General features: G+C 33.7%; 5 protein-coding genes and 1 long non-coding RNA gene across 6 annotated transcripts in view; 2 read left to right on the forward strand and 4 right to left on the reverse strand.

The window, feature by feature from the left end:
* The window catches only part of LOC143921168 (uncharacterized), a 420,653-nt gene that overhangs the window by 398,350 nt on the left and 885 nt on the right, over nucleotides 1-21,418 (reverse strand). The window lies entirely within an intron of this gene.
* LOC143921171 (uncharacterized) overlaps nucleotides 1-21,418 on the forward strand; it is an 895,047-nt gene that overhangs the window by 94,026 nt on the left and 779,603 nt on the right. The window lies entirely within an intron of this gene.
* The window catches only part of LOC143921164 (uncharacterized), a 754,379-nt gene that overhangs the window by 92,908 nt on the left and 640,053 nt on the right, over nucleotides 1-21,418 (reverse strand). The window lies entirely within an intron of this gene.
* LOC143921165 (NADH dehydrogenase [ubiquinone] 1 alpha subcomplex assembly factor 2-like) lies at nucleotides 5,769-6,479 on the forward strand. Its single transcript, XM_077444335.1, has 3 exons — nucleotides 5,769-5,877; nucleotides 5,984-6,137; nucleotides 6,210-6,479. The coding sequence occupies exons 1-3, from the start codon at nucleotides 5,796-5,798 to the stop codon at nucleotides 6,391-6,393; spliced, it is 420 nt and encodes a 139-aa protein (XP_077300461.1). The 5' UTR covers nucleotides 5,769-5,795; the 3' UTR covers nucleotides 6,394-6,479.
* On the reverse strand, nucleotides 6,450-16,822 carry LOC143921148 (major facilitator superfamily domain-containing protein 12-like). Its single transcript, XM_077444309.1, has 10 exons — nucleotides 16,712-16,822; nucleotides 11,994-13,884; nucleotides 11,718-11,925; nucleotides 10,864-10,948; nucleotides 10,600-10,797; nucleotides 8,598-8,783; nucleotides 8,412-8,523; nucleotides 8,187-8,337; nucleotides 8,007-8,110; nucleotides 6,450-7,494 (listed from the first exon to the last, which is right to left on the reverse strand). The coding sequence occupies exons 2-10, from the start codon at nucleotides 12,334-12,336 to the stop codon at nucleotides 7,445-7,447; spliced, it is 1,437 nt and encodes a 478-aa protein (XP_077300435.1). The 5' UTR covers nucleotides 12,337-13,884; nucleotides 16,712-16,822; the 3' UTR covers nucleotides 6,450-7,444.
* beg (malonyl-CoA-acyl carrier protein transacylase beg) lies at nucleotides 17,855-19,732 on the reverse strand. The gene is made up of 5 exons (XM_077444316.1): nucleotides 19,302-19,732; nucleotides 19,025-19,224; nucleotides 18,732-18,949; nucleotides 18,180-18,407; nucleotides 17,855-18,083 (listed from the first exon to the last, which is right to left on the reverse strand). The coding sequence occupies exons 1-5, from the start codon at nucleotides 19,625-19,627 to the stop codon at nucleotides 17,916-17,918; spliced, it is 1,140 nt and encodes a 379-aa protein (XP_077300442.1). The 5' UTR covers nucleotides 19,628-19,732; the 3' UTR covers nucleotides 17,855-17,915.

Genomic DNA, 21,418 nt, shown 5'->3' on the forward strand with positions numbered 1-21,418 from the left:
CCTGAACGTATTAAGCTGAAAATTTATATTTATATTCTTAATGTACTAACTTAGATTTGGTAACGTTTTGGTCAGAATTCGTAAACCGGAAGTAGTATTTTTTTTAAAAACAATATTTCATTATTTTATTTTGACCTTTTAAATTATCTTAAGCTTTATGATATTTATTGTGTATAATAGAGATAGTGATTTTAAGTAAAAATAAAAAATAAAACCATCAAATTTAATGAACCGGAAGTGGGATTTTCTCTTATTAGAAAGGTCAAAAATGTTGTCGCCTGGGTCCTGTCCACACCCCTATACATATTAAGCTGAAAATTTATATTTGTGTTGTTTATGTGCTAACTTAGATTTGGTAACGTTTTAGTTAGAATTCGTAAACCGGAAGTAGTATTTTTTTAAAAAACAATATTTCATTATTTTTTCATTATTTTATTTTGACCTTTTAAATTATTTTAAGCGTCTTGATATTTATTGTGTACAATAGAGATAGTGATTTTAAGTAAAAATAAGAAATAAAGTCAGCAAATTTAATGAACCGGAAGTGGGATTTTCTCCTATTAGAAAGGTCAAAAATGTTGTCGCCTGGATCCTGTCCACACCCCTGAACGTATAAAGCTGAAAATTTATATTTGTGTTGTTTATGTAATAACTTAGATTTGGTAACGTTTTGGTTAGAATTCGTAAACCGGAAGTAGTATTTTTTTTTAAAACAATATTTCATTATTTTATTTTGACCTTTTAAATTATTTTTATCCTCTTGATATTAAATGTGTATAATAATTATACTGATTTTAAATAATTAAAAAAATTTAAACAAAATCCGCCAACCGGAAGTAGAAATTTTGTCTTGTGCAAGTATTTGCATATATTTGCGCTCAATTTGTATCACTATCATAGTTATTAGTTCAATATCGAATTTTGTTTTGTAACCTTCTTATATTCCTCAAATACATAGATAAAGTCATGGGTTGGTCACACCCGAATTTTTTTTATTAAAATGATATTAAAAAAATTATTGGCTCAAGGTGGGATAAAAATATTTTAATAAAGAGCTTTTAGGAAACAAAAGTGAGTTTGTTTCACTTCAAGATATTTTGAAAATTACAATAATCAAAACAGTAGGACGTACTATATATATTTACATAAATAAATATGATTGTGCGTAGTGGATTTGAATCTTTTTAATATAATTAAAACTAACAGATATTCTTCGCAAAAATAGTAACAATTTACTACCGTTTGCTGTCAATAAAACTTTATGAATTTGCTTTCATAATGTATAAAATATATCCACAAATTTAGACATATGCATATCAAAATATATCACATTGTATTTATTTATTTATTTCAAATTAAACTTAGACTATAGTGTGACATACATGTTTCCCTAAATCGCCACTATTAGCGCTACAGAATTATAAAAATCGAAAGCAAGCTGATATGAGGCTTGTAAAAATGACAATATTGAACCATCTGCTACAGAAGCGTAATCCGGATGGCAGATGATATCATATCAATTATACAAATACATATATACCGTAAGAAATATAAGAGGGTTATGCTCCTGCCAATTTATAATGTGGGACTGATAACTTATCAGTATCGTAACGGATGAAACGATATATACGAGAACTTGAATGCTCACTGTGTACATCCAAGAATAATAGATCAACTATGCCGTTTTTCTAAGAAACTGATTTTCGAAAGTGAAGTCGTCAAACAAACGACGAAAAAATGTTTGCGTTTAACCACCTTATCTTCAACAGAATTTGTAAAGGCAATATTTTAAAAATATGTTTTTTTTTGTATAAAATATTACGAGCAGTTCAAAAGAACTGAGAGCTGAGTGGAAATAGTTTTAATTTAATAATAAATATTTTTATTTACTATGTTGCTATTATGGGTTTTACCCCAAGGCCATACCTATGGCCAAATTTTTACACACGTAGTTTATATATGTTTACAACATTATTATGATTAAATCAAAATTATATTTAAATAATGGTGACAAATCAGAGTAGGTTGCCAATTTGTTTGCAACTGTTTCAGCATTGAAATAAAATTAATTGGCAAACTCTGATAGGAAACGACCGACTTGAAGTCAGATTTTTTATTTTTATTTCAAACGAACATGTATGTACATTTGCCTTTACATATACATAGCTCCAATGCGATGAATGTACTTATACAGATACAATACAATAATACAGTTGATACAAACGAATCCATACAAACATCATCTATGGAGAAATTTTTGAAACATTTTATTATAGAAATTGGCGAACCTCAAGATGCTGAATAACGTTTTGATGTGCAAGAGAGATTGGAAAGGAATTGCCAATTTACAGTAAGCGTTTCAATGAAAATCAGAAAAATTGGCAAACTCTGTCTTGGTTTATGACCTGGAGTCATAAACCAAGATCTGGCTAATAGCTACTAGTGGGAGTCGAACCGTGACTACTCTGCTCGAAAGCATAATATGCTAATTACTAGTCCATGCTGCTGGTTATGTTACATATGAATGTATAGTTATGGTAAGGTTACATATGTATGTACATATATCCAAGGTATGGCCAGGAAAGTAGGAAGCCAGGAAAGTACAGGGATAAGTAAGTAAGCAAATAATGCATCGATCGTAAAAATTGGAGGAAACTTAAGAAAAAGATTTTTAAACATATTTAAAAAAATTGGATGTGATCAACCCACGAAATTATCTCTGTATTTGAGGAATATAAAAAGGATGAAAAACAAAATTCGATAATGAAACATACATACACATTCACTAATACAGGCTGTGAGAGAGAATTTTCGATACAAATTGAACGCAAATGTAAGGAATCTTATACAAGACAAAAGTTCTACTTCCGGTTGTCAGATTTTGTTCGATTAATTAAAATATTATACACGTTAAATATGAAGAAGATAAAATAATAAAATAATGAAATATTGTTTAAAAAAAATTATTACTTCCGGCTTACAAATTCTGACCAAAACCTTATCAACTCTAAGTTAGTACATAAAGAATACAAATATAAATTCTAATCTTGTTACTTAAATGTTTTTTTATTACTTATTAACAGCAGGTTTAAGCCATTGTATATACATATACGTATATCTTTTTCATAGCTCGTATTTACAAAAAAATGTGTTATAATAGTACGAAATTGAAATTTTGCACAATATATATATTACGGTTACACGACAATTGGTGCAAGTCCAAAATGTTCAACGACAAAATGTACCCGAAAATTAGTGCACTGACAAAATGTACCCGCGACAAAATGTACCCGCGACAAAATGTAAACGGAAAAAATGTTCAAGCGACAAAATGTTCAAAAATGTTCAAAATGTTCAACCGTATCCAATATTTTCTTATTTAAATTGAAAAAAAAAACTTTCCGAGCGTATGAACTGCAGATTACATTGCATTAGTTTATATGGCAGGGCTTCTCAAACGTCTCCAAAATTTACTTTATTTCAAATGAATAATTTAGTTTTTACCGTACACATCGCGGGCGTTATTAAATTAGTATAAATGACAGGGGTTCTCAACCGTATCCAATATTTACGTATTAAAATTGAAAAAAAAAACTTTCTTAGCGTATGAACTGCAGATTACATTGAATTAGTTTATATGGCAGGGCTTCTCAACCGTATCCAAAATTTTCTTTATTTCAAATGAATAATTTAGTTTTTATCGTACACATCGCGGGCGTTATTAAATTAGTATAAATGACAGGGGTTCTCAACCGTATCCAATATTTACGTATTAAAATTGAAAAAAAAAACTTTCTTAGCGTATGAACTGCAGATTACATTGAATTAGTTTATATGGCAGGGCTTCTCAACCGTATCCAAAATTTTCTTTATTTCAAATGAATAATTTACTTTTTATCGTACACATCGCGGGCGTTATTAAATTAGTATGAATGACAGGGGTTCTCAACCGTTTCCAATATTTACGTATTTAAATTGAAAAAAAAAACTTTCTAAGCATATGAACTGCAGATTATATTGCATTAGTTTATATGGCAGGGCTTCTCAACCGTCTCCAAAATTTTCTTTATTTCAAATGAATAATTTACTTTTTATCGTACACATCGCGGGCGTTATTAAATTAGTATGAATGACAGAGGTTCTCAACCGTATCCAATATTTACGTATTTAACCCTTTGACTGCTACAACAACGATAAATCGTTGTTTTGAAATCGGCGAAGATTGCTACGACGATCGTTGTTGACGTCATTAATTGTCGTATTTCAATACTTTCTTTGAGCCACCAGCGCATCAGTGGCACGAAACATTTTTTTTACATACGTATTTATATTTATTTTTCAATCAAGCTTTATAAATATTTATCAATTTTTTAAATAAAAGCTCTTCAATTTCGGGTTCATCATCAAAGTAAATTTCGGGTTCATTGTCAATGTCATATAAGGAGTTTTTACTTGGGAATTGATTATTGTCGATAAATCCATTTTCAGAATCAGTAGAGCTGCTGATTTGTCGAGTTCCTCGGCGAGGAGCTATTATTTCGCTTTCATCACTTTCACTGTCCGATATCATTTTGCAGAGTTAAAATAAATGGCAAAAAACAATAGAAATCCGCTTTCAATTATATAGGTCACGAGACGTCACGAATTCATGCAATCAATCAAATGCAACTGAAATGCATACAAAATGTTTATGATACATGTTGAAAAATTATTTGATTATTAGAAACTTCGCATCCTTGTGTGTCTCGCTCACACGTACACAATTAAAACCAAGAAAGAAAGAGAGAAAGACCGCTACCTGTTTCGAATATATCGCATGTTGTAAGGATACATCGATGTCTAAAAATAGATTATTGAAAAAAATAAAGCGTCGGAAAACAATCGTCAAAACTTATTTAGTGTATATATGTAGGTATCTCTTTCGCACGCACGCATGTAAAAGCAAGACAGAAAGAGAGGGCACGAGTCCACAACTGCTTCTAAAAATGTATATAAAGTATTATAAAAATTACGAGCGTTCGGCGAAGTAAGTATGTAAAAAAAAATATTTTTTTTTTTTTTTCAAAATAATTACAAATGTTAGCATTTTTCGCTTGGACATTGAAAAACCTCGTAGCAGCCAAAGGGTTAAAACCGTACCTAATCAATGATAACTATGGCAACGCATTGATTAAATAAAAATTCTTAGCAACGCTTCCCAAACCTGTTTAAATCACTAAAACTTGCATAAAAGCAGGCGAGTAACTACTATGCCGCACGGCATGCGGTGCATGCGGGCCTTTTAGATTTAAAGGCCCAAAATGATTTTAAATTAAAATACTAAAATACTACATTTTTCAAATAAAAGTCGTAATTTTTTTTTTTTAATTATTCATAAGACTAATGGAAGCACTAGTTTAAACTTTATTCTCCAAATTGCGTGCCGAATTTTCACAATTTTGTTCTCCTTCTCACGACATTTAATAGTTTTCCGTTATGGTACAGTAATAATACATAATTGTCTGCAATGATCTATAAACCCGATGTTAAATTAAAAAAATAATCGTTAATAAAATATTTTCGTTCCATTTGTGTATTTCGTTCCATTAGATATGCAATGCTGCTAGCTTAATTCGGTCAAATCATAAACGATAAATTACCTTTCCGAAATCATTAGGTGATTTTATAAATATTTTACACGCCGTCTCTCATAAGTTATTTTTTTAAATCAATATTTAAACGCTGGATAAGAAAATTAATGTTATGGCCAAATGGGTTAAATAAGCAAATTTGACAGCTAGTACGCATAACCAAAAATGACGAGAAGGGTGTGGTTAAATGCGTGGAATAACTTTGTAGCTTCCTTTAAACCTAAACAAATCACAGGAAATCACAAAGGCACACACTTTTGAAATATCCATTGGCAAATCTACAAATGTCAAAAACATAATTTTTCACGAAACTGTAATGTTGCACCATTATAATATACACATTACAATTGCAGGCACGGATTACATAGGTAATAAGTATTACGAATTACCCGCAGATCCATCTCGAGGAAAAAGGAGACCAGAACGATGGTTCGAGGCTACCACCGGTGAGAGCGGTTTCGACAATTATAAACCAGCCGAATGGGAATCTTGGCTTCGTCATAGGAGGTAACACCGTCTTTTACATAAACTAATTATTCTTAGAATATCGTTACACTTGCTTGTTATTTACCACTATAGAAGTGAACCACCGACGGACGAGGAAATACAAAAAAATCTTGCAATAATGGAAATGAAAAAGACAAATGCAGCTTTATTAGATAAAAAATTTGGAAAAGTAAATGAAATTTCCGCGCCAAATGATATCAAAGGTATGGATTCTTTCCCAAAATACCCAGAGTATCAATACGGCAGAAAAAAGTAGGGACAAATATTTAAATAAATGAATATATGACTAAGTAGTAAAACAATTTTAATTTTCATATTGTATATATTTTAAAATTAATGTTCAATAAAAAAAATTAATAATATAATAATTGTTATTTGTATATAATTTAATAAATTCGTTTTACCTATCATTACAAAAACAGAAATGACACAAACTAAAATTTCTTACTATTGAAAGAAAAGGCATTGACAATTTGGTGTTTGAAGTCTACTTTTCGAATTAAAGATTTAAGTGACATGAAATAAATATAAAAAATTACCGATTTTCTACAAGTTCATTTAAAATTATGTACATAAAATACATATCTTAAATTAAAAAAAAATTTTTTTTTTTACTTTAGTTAAGAGTCGTTGTGTATATGTATAGTTGTTTGTTAGTTTGATTAATGGAAGTGAGATTTTATTATATTTCGAATTCAAATATCACTATAGACCACGGCGACATCACAGATCAACCCAAAGGGTCAATATGGCCAAATTTATTTATTGATTTGTACAGGTAAAAACCCATTTAAATGCCAAATAACCAAATGAGATTTAAATGATCTATTCAATCACTTCTCAGCTTCGTTCAATTAATAGTATATATATTATTATTCATATATCTTTTTCATGTCATTTAAATCGGTGATTTTTAATCGAAAACCTAAAAGTAAATCTTACAAACATAATTGTACGTCAATTCCACAGATACCTACTGCCATTTTATTTATATTGACAACAAAGTATAGAAACATGATAATTATCATATATCATTTCATCATACAATGTTTTCAATAACTTTTAACGTGCGTATAAATAAATGACATTCGCGTAAATTTTACACTATTTGTGCACATAAGATTACACGTATTTGGAACTGGGTTTCTTCTCTTAACAGTGTATATAAATATAATATTTTTTTCTAATACAATTGCAATAATATCACAGTCATATTGCTCGTCTTTTTAAATACTAAAAGTATTTTTAAGTCTTTTTAAATAAAAATACTGATGAAAAGATCTATAGTTTGTCAAAGTTTCAAAACTTTACGACTGAGTCGAATTAGTATTCTCTTCTTCTGTCGAAACAATCATACCTGCAACAGGTAATTTTCACAAAAGCAATGATTATTATTATTATTTATAAATTTTTATTAATATACACAACACAGTGGAATCCCGAAAAATCGTTCTCCCTTAAGTTGAGTCTCAAAATTTTCCTATACAATAAATAACCCAAAATTTAATCACAGTAAACATTCGAGAGTGGATCATTATTATATAATAATCGTTCCGAATCTAATTGACTTTAAGAAATCTATTAATATCTAACAATTTTTTTTATTAATAATTAACCCCTATTTTCAGGTAGGCAGTATAAAATAAATGTATTTTCGTAATTAAATACATTTCTAGTTTAGTTAAAACACGATGAATCGAAATTCCACCGTAATGACACAATGAATTGTTTGACAATTCATCGAATTAAATAAAATTAAACTAAAACTTTAAAAGCGTTGGACATTTGGCAGCAAAAACAATCTTTTCTTTCGTAAAAACAATCTGTATAATCGTAATAAATAAAATTTAACATAATTTCTAGACTGACTATTTATACGAATGGATAATACAGCCAAAATTGCAAACATCGCCGCTCCTCCGCATCCGAACGACACTGCCCATCGATAAAAGTCCGAATCTGCCGTCTCGGCTCTGAAAAATCAACGAACGCTCAGTCAAATCACCTCAATTACTATTGTCTGACAATATGACACTTTGAATAACATACAAATGTTGGATCAATACAACCGCCAGACCGTTAGCAAGTTTATCAGAGAAACTCATAGCACCATATACGAAAGCGGCAGTATTTGTCGCGTTCCCGATCAAATCTGCCGTCAATCCTAAACTTGTTACCAACATCAAAGCTCCACCCGCACCTAAAATCACAATCATAAATTTACACGTATGAGATAACATATGTACATAACAATTTTCATTCATGATTACTTACCAAAAACTATCACAACTACATATATTTGATATATTGAATAGGATGGCCCGTGTCCGAAAAACATCCACATACAACCGGCTATAGCGATCAAACCACCTAACGTATACGCTGCCTATAATTAAACGACACAGCGGTAGAAAAGCAATCACAACAAGATACACAAATAATACGTCAAAACAAGAATACCTTTCTACCGAGATAGCGATTCAACGAACGCACAACTAGCGATGTTACAAACGAAGATATAAACATCACCAACGGCACAGAAGCGAGAGTTACGCCAGGTAAAGCTAACGTTCTATGCAAATAGAGTGGTATAAATACTTGGCTCAAATTCACAAACAGCCTCGTTCCCATGTAAACAAATCCAACCTATAAATCAACAAGTATTCATTGAGCTTTTTCAATAAGTTTTTTTTTTTTTAAATATTTATCTCCTAAATTGTGATTCATTTTATGTATACTTGAGCGATTGTTTGGGGAAACTCTTGACCCAAATTAATAATAATTTTTTTCCTCATAACATCCGAGATATCATACTAACATATCATACTAGCATATTGATAAAATTTGTGTGCAACAAGTATTCATTACAGACAAATTATATCAATATGCTAAGGTTAATATATTTATTGAATGTTATGAGGAAAAAAATTATCATTTTAATTCGAGAGTTTCTCCAAACAATCGCTCAACTATACATATGATGAATCACAATCTGAAAATTTAGGAGATAAATATTTAAAAAAAAATTCTAATTTGACAAAGCTCAATTCTAGAAATAACAGTAAAAATGCCTGTTATGTATAATTCATTAACAATATTACTAATGTTGTACCTGATGAAATATCATCGCATTGGTGTTGGCATCAGAGAAGTGTAATATTAATAGAAGTGGCTTTAGGTGTTTTTGTTGTTGTCAAGTGACATTCTGTCCACGGACAGATCTAAATAATTTTAGCATCAGTCGTATTTGACGCTTGGTGCTCGACGTATGTCTGATAAAGACTTCTCTGTTTGTTTATATTACTCGCAAGATGAGCAAGCATCGGTAAAAATTGCACAATACATTCAAAAACACACAATAAACAACATTTTTATAAGTAAATTGATCCGATTGTATTCCGTGCGATGTAGCGTATTTATAGAGACGTACCGCGTAAAATTGACAACAATTATTTATTCGTAAGGGCCCCTCTATTCTTATTACATCTCTCTGGTTGGCATATTTAGTTATTAAATAAAAAAAAAATTAAAATAAATGTGTCAGTCCTGTTTGATCCGCATGCAGTCGATTTTTTTTCAAACACCTTTTAAATATATTTATTTAATTGTTTAATATGAAAAAAAAATGGTAAAAACTAACTAGCTGCCTACATATAAACAATATAAAACACAAATAGAAAAATTAATTAATTATTTAAATAAGTTTTCAATAGATGGCGGTAAATTCTCAGAGACTTAGCGCCGTTTATTAGCCCAGAGGAAACATTGGTTGCAAACAGTATATATATATAAGTTTTTTTCTTTCGTTATTATATTCGTACATTTTGTTGGCACTGTTTTGAATTGAAACAACTATTATAGTACGGCAAGCGTTATCGCAGACAGATACACAGAATAGTGATATTATATATATGATGATGATAATGATGCATGTGTTTAAAAAAAATTTGCTCAATGTTTTATGTTTGAAATTGCATATACACCGACTCGTAGAGAGAACATTGATAATATCATACAAAGTTCGATATCATAAAATTATATTATACTAATGGCTTTACCCGGCTTCGCTCAGTATTTTTAATATATGTAGGCCATTTGAACATGGCTAATTTAATAGAGTAAACATTCATTTGTGTTTTTATTAAATTTATTTATCTCAAAGTCTCTTTCGAAATTATATATTAGATTTATCACATTATTTCGTTGTCCAATGTGTGTAATCAAAGGCGATATGTGTCATAATGGTTGATTGATAACAAAAATTTTGCATATTGAAACATTCGGAATGATTAACATAAGCAAACAATCACTATCATGCTACGGTTCAAAAGTTTAAACTATTTTAATGATCATCATCGACATGTGTGCCTATGAGGCGATAATAGTACGCTGACACATATATTACATTCGATAGCAACCTTTATACTGACTAAAAACAAACACTGACGAGCGAAAAACGCACCTGATAGAAGATACCACTCTTCAGCATCGAACGATGAGACGTCGGAGTCATACTTTGAGGGAGCAACGGAGATAGATCATTATGAAAAGTGGGTGCCGGTTCTTTCAGTAAGCAATGGAAAAGAAACGAGGTCAACGTCCCCGTTCCGACGCCAACTGCAACGACTCGTTGAAATTTATATGCATCTTCGGGTCCAATCTGAAATTATCACCCATTAGAAATACGCGATAACACAATAAACTCGTTGAAACAAAAAACAACAACCTGTTGATTGGAATCATCAGTCATGTGTAAAACGACCCAAGTGACGACATATATCAGTAGATTCGAAAACACTGTGAAACTATACCTGTAAATGGAATACAAAATTAGTAATAAATATGTACATATATACATATGTTAACCTTTTGAATGCTGACCAACAAGCCCATCAGCCTGAAATACACCTATCGGCGTTGTTATTTTGAGTATGTAAAAAATAAACAAGGATACTACCCGCTAAGCCTTTCCAGGTAGCATTGAAAAAAAAATGCATTGAACATGGGTCGAGTAATCCGTGTCAATGTTTATAAAGACTGGTTGACACCGGAATTTCTGAATTTATAACCATAGCAGAATTTCTCGATGGAAATCCCTAACTGCTGAATATTCTAGATTGTAGCTTGGCATTTAGATTGTGAGCATTACATTTTAACAACAATGAAGAAGATGGAGCTATAATTTTGGAAAAATACATTCTTTAATAGACTTTTGTTTATTTTATATTGTTGCAAGATATATTAGAGTCTAAACACATCTTTACAAAACTGAGAAATCCTCGGCGATAGTTATCTAGGGTTTTTTTGAAGTAGCTACAATTTTTATACCTGCTTTCTATTGGATTTCTAATTAATTCTAATTGGAAATGTTGGCGAAATTTTCAGCGTGGTGGGCTTTCAACAGAAAAGACTTCAGCACTCAAAGGGTTAATAAATGTCTTTAATGCAATTGTAGATCTTAAATCTTCACTTGTTAATTTATTACTATCAAAATAAATTAAGCTATATATATAATAGATAAATTTTATCCCATGAGAATCTCGTTAGGCATGATCGGTAAAAAAAAAGATGCTACGTAACCTTATAGCGGTGAGATGTGTGCGTTCATGCTCGTCAGGAGTCAGTTCCGGAATGAGAGAGAGATGACTCACTTGAACTGCCGCCCATCCAATTTGAAAGATCACCACAAAAGCTGAATAGTATATGAGTTGAGCCCACTTGTGAGTGTTTTCGCATTCGATGCACGGCGAAAATATAAACGGAAACGAACACAACACGCAAATCGTACCTTGAAAAATACAAACATTATAGAATTGCACTATAGACTGTACCGGATAAGATCAGTTTGAACAATACCAAAGAGATGCCACGATTTCCTCCTGCCGTACGAGCACATAGCCGACGGGTCAGACATATCCGAGTGGAACCCAACAAACGGGGTAGCCAAAGCATCGGCTACCTGACCGATGAGTAAAATCAAACCAGCTTGCGCAGCTCCGAACCCGAGCACTAAGTGGAAGTAGACCAGGAGGTAGGTGAACCACATGGAGGCGCACATGTCGTTCAGGACGTGTCCTATTCCGTATATGAGTTGTACCCGTAGAGAGAGGGCGTCTCGCTTGACGATGGTGGACGTGGACGTGGACGTGTACGTGCTCATGTCGGCGATTTCGCCGGGACTCTCCGTGTTGATATTCATGGTGGTTTCGAGCGGTGGATCGGAATTGAAAACAATCACTCGTGTTTATGTTTTGTTAAGAATTTAGCATCGTCTGACGGTGACACTTGTTTACATCGGTCGACTGGTGAATGGGATGTTGTTGAAAGTGCGAGTGCGAGTGCGAGTACGCAGATTGGCGTCACGTCACGTCACGCACGTCACGAATACTTGGAATGAAATGACCGCATCAGTAGACAGAGACGCCCCTCTTCGCTTCATCCCCACTCGAAGTCAGATTCAAATCGCACTATCAGTCACACAACACTGTATTATTTGCCAACATGTCAAAATGATATGTGATCTTAACAGTGCGTTTTACGACTAGAGACTTTGTCATATCTAAAACTTTTCCTCTCGATTTCACTCATTTCTCTCCTTGAAACGTCTCCGTCAATATGCCTGATATCAATAAGCCAGTCATCAATAGAATTTTTGTTATTGATAACTGGCTTACCGCGATAAAATAAATGAATTTTTGTTATTTATCCACAAGAATAGTCGAAATATGATTTTTCTAAGTGGAATTTTATTTAATTCTCATATAAAGACAATTTAATATTGTTACGTACGCCGCGGATTGAGCGAATTGCACTTAGACCAACGGATATCTGTTATCGGGTTAACTAATTGCATGCACTTACTTCCAAGGATTATATCTGGACTCTAAGTGCATTTAGGCTAAACAATGACCGTTATTAGTTATTTCTCAGAATCGGTACGGGGAGACCCAATGTCGTGGAAATACATATCCGAATACGTGACTATACAACAGGTAAACAGATTAGGCGTCCTGAGAGATGTACCCTTTATAAGGCGGTACGTAGGCGATATCATGTCATTCTGGACTGAGCACTGTCAATACGTGTATCTCCTGAATCATCAATAAATGCTGTGAAACGACTATTGGCCTTTTACTTGGATCCTCCACCCACCCCTACGCAACAATATTTTATCCCTATTAATTCAATTCGGATTCGTGTAAATACTAGTACGGCTTTTAGCGCGCAATTTTACCGATTTAAAATTCAGCACACTTCCAACTAATCCTTTTAAGGTCTATAGAACAGGTGGTCGAGTGAAAGGTTTCGACCGTTTCCCGGCCTATGGAAATTCAGTTGAGTTTGAAAGAGGATCGTTTATTTGCGTTCAATTGGTACAATGGTTATTGTATGTACGAAGAGGTTTCTTCGGAGAAGTGATCTGTTTGAACTCCAGAGGCTCACTCTGCCGGTGGAGGTTGCTGCGTTGCTTTATAAACGTTTTGGGTTGAAGTGTGTCGTGTGCACATCTTTTGTTCTTGGTACTCGCGCTGCCCCAGTTATGCTGCGAGCGTGGTTTTATGGGTTCATACGCCTGGACGTAGTTCGTGGTTTTTATGGGTTCAGTGTGTTCTTCCTTTGTTTCCCAGACACGTGTATAGAAACACGTGTCGACCTTTTGACGAGGCGAGCGTGTGCCATGCGTTAATGACTTTCCTGGATATGTGTCGCAGTGACCTGATGAGATCATTTCAGTTGTACTATATGCCTACAGGTCTGTTCATACCTATCCAGCATGACCAAGTGCAAGTATTCTTTAGTACATTATATGGACATATTCATACTTCATTCGTGCATGCGCATTTACGCATTCATTTATTTATTTATTTATATATATTTTAGCTATCAAGCTAATTTAAAAAAAAAATACATCTTAATTATTATACTTAACTCTAAAATTTATAATTAACTTATATGTACTGTCCCTCACAGAGGTGTCTCTTCGCACCTCGCAGGAATGCATCCATGTTTTTAGCAGACCTGACGCACTCAGGGAGGGCATTATACATGAGCACACCCCTGTGAAAAACACCCCCAGCCGTCTTATTCTTTCTTACTCTACTTACAACTAGTTTGTCCTTATTTCTAGTATAAAAACTATGTTTATCTCTATTCCTTATTATATAATCATCAAAATACTTAGGTAATAACTTATGATCTAACTTATAAACAAAAGACAATGTACTAATATTTAGACTAATTCTAATACTCATCCATCCTAATTCATCTAACATACTTCCAATACTCTTAAATCTACTCACATTCAAAATAGCTCTCATAGCTTTATTCTGTATTTTTTGCATTTTTTCTAAATCTTGGCCACTAAACAAATTAAGCACAGTGGCACAATAAACCACATGTGGCAAGACAATTGAATTAAACACTAAAATTTTACTTTTTTTACTTAAAATATTTCTTAATCTACATAATACACCAACTTTTCTAGCCATTTTTTTTATTATATAGTCAGCGTGCATTTTAAAACTTAGTCCTGAATCTATGTATACACCTAAGTATTTTATATTTTCAACTTTTTCAATTAACTTATCATTAATTCTAATTTCATTCAATATATTTTTATTTTTACCATTCAACCACATCATTTTTGTTTTATTCACATTCAACTTTAATTTATTTTCACACAACCAGTCATTCACATAATTTAATTCTATATTTAAAATCTCAGACATTACATCAACATTCTTTCCAATTATATATATCAATGTATCATCTGCAAACAAATGTATTTTACACATCTTAATTACCTTAACAATATCGTTTATATATAATATAAATAATAAGGGTCCCAATTTGGACCCTTGCGGCACTCCATGAGGTGTTACATATTCAGAGGATAACACCTTATCAATTTTTACTCTTTGCCTTCTATTATTTAAGTATGATTGAAGCCACTTTAATACTATACCATTTATTCCTAACTTATATAATTTTTGTAATAAAATATTCCTATCTACTGTCTCGAACGCTCGCTTAAAATCTAGAAAAACTGCTCCAACAACCATGCTAGATTCATCCATCGTCTCCATCCAATCAGAAACCACCAATTGGATAGCGGTTTCTGTTGAATGTTTCACTCTAAATCCAGACTGTTCCACAACCAAACAATCATTTATACTAATGAACTCTTTCAATTGAATCATAACGATTTCCTCCAGCATCTTCTCAACAATCGGTAACATATTGATGGGCCTCATTTCACTGGCTTTATGTGTGCCCGTAACCTTTGGTACCGGTACAATAGTAGACACCTTCCATGCATCCGGGACGGATCCCACTTCTAACGATTCATTTATTAATTTCAGTAACTGAGGTCCAACCATATCCCAAGTGTTGATTAAAATATCTAGAGTCAATCCATCCATACTAGAAACTGATTTCATGCCCTTCAATACACCATTTAATCCCTCCATTTCCACTAATTTAAACCTTTCAAACTTATTTAAACCCAAGTTAATATCATCATTCACACTATTATGCCTTGTTTGTATTGAATTAACTATATCATTCACACTATTGATGTAAAACTCATTCAATCTTTCAACCATATCCTCTTTATCATTATATACTACTCCCTCGACTTCTAATTCATTCAAAGAAACATTTTTTCCCCCGGAAATCAAAGTTTTAATTATTCGCCACATTTTTGTGGGATCTTTTTTTGCACCATCAATATTTCTTTCATGCCAATCCCTCTTCGCATTACGTAAAACATTCACACATTTATTCCTCTTTCTTTTATACTCTAACCAAGCCTTTTCTAATTGGATTCCATCCATAGCCTTAATAATTTTATATCTTTTATAACTAACATTCTTATCAACTAAGCTTTCCTTTACTTCCTTGGTAAACCAAGGTTTCAGCTTATGCTTATGCATGATTCTTGTGGTTTTTACGCATTTACTTTTAGAATATGTTATATTACGATACATTATCTCCCACATTTCATTCACACTATCACCATCCTTTCCCCATACACACTCCTTTAACAATTCATTCATCAATTGATAATCAATGTTTTCTCTTTCAGTCACCTGCATATTTTTAAGTCCTCCGTTACTAAACCGCTGTCCCAAAAACATGTTGACAATAGAATGGTCTCCTATTTTCGGTACATCTTTCACCTCACACCGCAGATCCATTATATTCGTTATAACCAAATCAATGAGAGAGCTTGATAAATTATTCACTCTCGTTGCTTCCGTCACTTTTTGTTTAAAACCCAATTCATTTACCCAATTTCTCAACTTTTTTACATAAAATTCTTCTGTCTGTAACCAATTAAAATTCCAGTCCCCAAACATAATTATATTTTTACTCACATCTATACTTCTTTCACTCAATTCTTCTAAAAATTTAAGAAATCTTCCACTTCTACATTCATGCGCGTCCATATAGAATGTACTCAATTATATAGAATGTCCGTACTTAAATAGAATAATATATGCGCGTCCATATAGAATGTCCGTACTTGCAGGACACTTGCAGGATTCGGGTCGTGCTGGATAGGTATGAACAGACCTTTAAACGAAAACAAAAAATAGTATGGCCAGAACATTATCCCAATAAACATGTTTCAATATAAAATAGTATTAACAGTGGGAAAAAATCCCGAGTGAAAATACACACTTTTGACTTTTGATTTGAACTGGACGACTACTCAGAGAGATTTGAAAGCTGAAAAGTACTACAAATGAAAGATAAAATACCCGACAAAAAAGTCATATCTCGTCTCTCAACCATTTTTCGTGTCGAACAGTGTTATTAAATATTTTTTTATAGGGTTTTACTTTTGTAATTTATTTGTTTGACTTACATACCTACATATGGGTCTACCTCACGGGACCGAAAGTGAAATGGTCGAAATAGCAAATATCGGAAGTCAAAGATCGATAATCGAAAGATCAAAAAAAAAAGGGTGCATGGTAAACGGTACTATGTATATATAATATATATATCAGTGGCATGCGGTGAAATTATCTCTCTTTTTTGTCATTTAGCCTTGTTTAATGTGCGCGCGCAGGATACGGGAGGAAAAACCTGTTCCTCTTGTATCCTGCTCGCGCAAATTAGAGAGAGAGGGGAGAGAGTTTTACCGCACGCCACCATGCACCCTTTTATTTTTGATCTTTCGATTTTCGATCTTTGCCTTCCGATATTTGCTTTTTCGATCTTTTGACTTTCGGTGCCCTGAGGTAGACCCTAAATAATTAAGTTGATGTTACCTACCAACTCCCACTCAGGTTTCCGGGGGCGCGAGACTACGATATGTCTCGTTCTCATTTTCGTTCCCGCGTGCAGTCGAGGCCAGTGTAGTGGTAAATCTCTGTTTGTGGAAAACAACCAGAAGCCATCTCCAGAGAAGTAGGCACCTCACCAGTCGCCACAGCCCAGCGCCTCGCATCTCGTGACCTGGTCTCCAGCTCCTCTCCAATCAGCCAGTCAGCTCGTACAGCTGGCCGATTAATGAACCGGAAACTTATGTACATGCAACTGATAAAATGTACTCTTTTGTGAAATACATTTATCGGTCTTCTCAATTTCACCTAAACATGAGTAAAAACGGAGATAAAAACGCTGCATCTCAGATCTGCAAACAGATCTTTATCTTGAAGTTAAGCTGTTGTTGCAAAGTAGGGCTTTAACAAAATAAAACAAGAGAAAGGTAATATTAAAAGTTTATTTCCTAATATACATACGAATTACAATACACAATAAAAATTATTCAAATATGGAAAACGAATTATCCCAAGCGGGTCCATTTATTTTCCGTAAAATCGAACGCAACGTCCTGCCGGGTCCAATTTCAAAAGTTCGGGGAAAATTGGATCCTTTCGGTCGAAGATACAAACTTTGCATTAATTGTTCCCATTTAACAGGCCTCACAATCTGTAAATTTACAAAAAAAATAATAACTCAATGATTTTTTTTTCATAATTATTATAATACAATACATATGTATAAATTACATTTAATTGAACATACTTGTTTGGGCAGAGTGCGCATTATGCTTGCTTGATCAGTATAACATTTATTATCAACGGCAGAATATACAGGTATTGTTGGTTTATTCAAACGGCAGTATTTTAAAGCAGCTCGCACCGGTTCAACCGCATTTGTCATTGCTACAGAATGAAAAGGACCGGCTACGTTCAAACGCGTCGTACGACGAATTCCATATTTCTTTCCATTCTCTTCTACAAATTTTAAAGCCTACGAAATAATTAATTTATTAATATTTTAAATTGTCACAATAATAATTAAAATATAAGTATGTATACCTATTAAATCTCATGAAGGCGTATTTTATATCACGATTTGCACTAGTAAGAGGGTTATTTTTATTCCTCGAAAGAAGTTTCCATAAACGTACTCGATATACATACATAGAAGATATATACAATTATTTGGTCACTAATGCGGTTCCAATGTACACGTATTTGTTTCCAATACATTTAAAATCGACTCAATATAATTTTTAAAATACGCCTTTGTGAGGTGAAACTGATGTACATCAAATAATACAATTGAACAAACCAATGTAGATGCAGATATTACTTTACATTCGGGGTAAAGATAATTGGCAATGCTACAGACAGGATATTCAACTTTATTTTTTATACAGTACTCTATTGCGTCTTTGCACAAATCGGATAATTTCGCATCTGGACCATACAGTACGGTGAGCATACCACCAGGATTGTCTTTACTGGCCGCTTCCATTGCCAAAGCGCGAATATTTACTACTCTTAAACCTAAAACATAAATTTAATAAGAAAATCACGAAAAATAAAAATTATACAAATAAATGTAAGGGACAAAAAGGTTACCTTCTTCGAGTGAGATCGCTCCGGAAAATATGAGGGCTGTTATTTCACCCAGTGAAAATCCAGCAGTTGCTACACACGAAGGTAAAGCGGACGGCCGTTGGTCACGCAAATTTTCCACAGCAGCCAAGCTAGTTACGACTATTAATATTTGACAATATTTATCTAGTTCCGCTTTAGTCTTAATTTTTTTCAGATCAAAACTGAAATTTTAATATGTACTTATTAGATTAATTTTGTTAATTATCACAACGCTTATATGACATCGGTAACTATTTACTCGATAATTTCGCTCGCACAATCGTACAGCTCTTTAACATCTGGATATTTAAAAAGATGCTCTCCCATGCCAAGGAATTGAGTACCCTGGCCAGGAAAAAGTATGATGCAAGAATCATTAGGTTCTAAAGTGTAGTCTGGGGAGGATTTCTGCGGTATGTAAGTGTATGGCTGAGTCGCCCATGGAGTTTTTATATGTGCGTCTTTATATGAAGCGGCATCATCTATAAGTCCTTTCAGCGGAGATTCTTTTCGAGCCGAACCAGAGCAGGCGCGGCTGCAGGAAGACAATCTCGCAATTCGCAACAAACGCGATACGCTACCCATTTTTCAAACGTCAAAATACTACAAAAGATACATTCACAAACACGAGTGACAGATAACCTGAAAACGGTACGATCGAACTTCAACACTGTTTGGCCCAAACGCGGCGATTTGCCTCCTTTGTTTATTATATATGTACGAATTTTAAAAATGAAAAATTCAGTTTTTGCATCCATTTGAGTGGCTCTGTTAAACCTGCGGTAAAATTGTAAAAAACAATATTTTTGTAATACTTTAAACAGCACTGCAAGATTTTTTGTTAACAAATTAATTAACCAATTCATCAAAAACATTATAATTTATATATCAATTACTGATGAATTTTGACTTCAAAGGTAAACGGATTAATTCGCACTTTGCGATCGTACACACGAAAATCGCGAATACAGATTATCTAACACTCGAGTTCTCATTAGTATGCTGGTTGGCGTGGAAAACTCTCGATGGATGTAATTTTCGATTGCCAGGTATTCCGTGATCAAGGGATATGTGCGCAATCGCTTTGCTCGGAATAATCTCCAAACCGACTTTAAGATATTAAAGTTGCCAAATGTTTCTGAAAAATAAAAATAAATAACTTCTGAAATGTAAATATATTATACAATATTTGTATTTATTAAGGATATAAAAAAATACATTTTAAAATTTTTTGTATATTATTTTTATAAAGATGCATACATTTGAATGATAATATATTTGCATAATTGGTGAACGACAAATATGAATATCGAATTATATAGCGACTCTCAATATACCTCTTGATTTAAAAATATTAAAAAGGTCTACATTTCGTTGTAGTTATTTAATATAACTACACAATTGTAATGAACGGTATTTCGCGCGTCTTTATGCAGAGGGCGTGATACGTCGTTATTCTTCCAAGAGTCGTGTTATGTAGGAAACGTGGACTAACCTTGGGATAGTTATATAAATGTATATAGTCGGGGAGGTTCCTGACTGCAAGTCGTGTGCGTTGATAACAGCTCCTCCGGAAGCTGGCTCTCTGCGGTCTGGTCACAGCAGCGGGAGGGGGGAGGCAGGAGACAAACTCCGTACTGCCTCGTGTGGACACAAGATGGCGATCTCTGGGCGTCTCTGAAGACGCTCGGCGGAGATGCTGGAGGGAGGTCCGTCCCGGTCGGTGGCTGGAGATGGAGAGAGGAGGCTCTGCGGTCCTCTGGTCGGTCCTCTCACGGCTGAGGTTTCTCCGGAAACGGCGTGAGGAATGCAGGGGACGTTATGCTGGAACTCAGGGGAGGGAGTGATGCTACACTCGACCTCAAAGCGGTTCTTCAGCACTGATGGTTGATCTTTGGGCCCCGTCTCCCCCTGGAGATGTGCACAGGAGAGATCTTTCTTCGACGGGCGATCGCGGGTGAGAGAGGCCGCGCGCCACCTGCGCGTGCGCCTATATAGCTTTTCCCTGGGTGGCCACTCGACATAAAGGGCGAGTGTTGCCCTATGGGACGATGGGAAAACGTCGCGTTACACAATGAATTTAATTCTTATGATTTATTTTTTATTATACCTTAAAAAAAAGCGAAACGCTTCAGCTGTTGCTGAAATTCAATGGTTCAGTGATAATTCCGCACAAAACGATCTTACACATACATCTCTAAATCGTCTTTAAACTCTCAATCACGGAACATCTGGCACCCGAAGATTCCGTCAATCGAGAGATGTCTATGTGAACTATCAATACTAATGTTACGTAAGTGTAATCGTATTAGGCCGAGTAGCATCCCAGAGACTGTGCGACCGTTATAATTGTTTTCAAGGATTATCTCCAGACTA

Source organism: Arctopsyche grandis, chromosome 13, assembly GCF_051622035.1.
Source record: "Arctopsyche grandis isolate Sample6627 chromosome 13, ASM5162203v2, whole genome shotgun sequence".
NCBI lineage: Eukaryota > Metazoa > Arthropoda > Insecta > Trichoptera > Hydropsychidae > Arctopsyche > Arctopsyche grandis.

Excerpts from the sequence above, each read along its gene's own strand:
- LOC143921165 (XM_077444335.1), top strand. The coding sequence starts at position 5,796 with ATGACGAGAAGGGTGTGGTTAAATGCGTGGAATAACTTTGTAGCTTCC. Across the intron at positions 5,878-5,983 it reads AATCACAGGAAATCACAAAG|GCACGGATTACATAGGTAAT; the intron begins GCACACACTTTT and ends TTACAATTGCAG. Across the intron at positions 6,138-6,209 it reads TCTTGGCTTCGTCATAGGAG|AAGTGAACCACCGACGGACG; the intron begins GTAACACCGTCT and ends TTACCACTATAG.
- LOC143921148 (XM_077444309.1), bottom strand. The coding sequence starts at position 12,336 with ATGAATATCAACACGGAGAGTCCCGGCGAAATCGCCGACATGAGCACG. Across the intron at positions 10,949-11,717 it reads ACACATCTCACCGCTATAAG|GTATAGTTTCACAGTGTTTT; the intron begins GTTACGTAGCAT and ends TTCCATTTACAG. Across the intron at positions 8,784-10,599 it reads AGAGTGGTATCTTCTATCAG|GTTGGATTTGTTTACATGGG; the intron begins GTGCGTTTTTCG and ends GTTGATTTATAG.
- beg (XM_077444316.1), bottom strand. The coding sequence starts at position 19,627 with ATGGGTAGCGTATCGCGTTTGTTGCGAATTGCGAGATTGTCTTCCTGC. Across the intron at positions 18,950-19,024 it reads AGCGATCTCACTCGAAGAAG|GTTTAAGAGTAGTAAATATT; the intron begins GTAACCTTTTTG and ends TTTATGTTTTAG. Across the intron at positions 18,084-18,179 it reads TGCGCACTCTGCCCAAACAA|ATTGTGAGGCCTGTTAAATG; the intron begins GTATGTTCAATT and ends GTAAATTTACAG.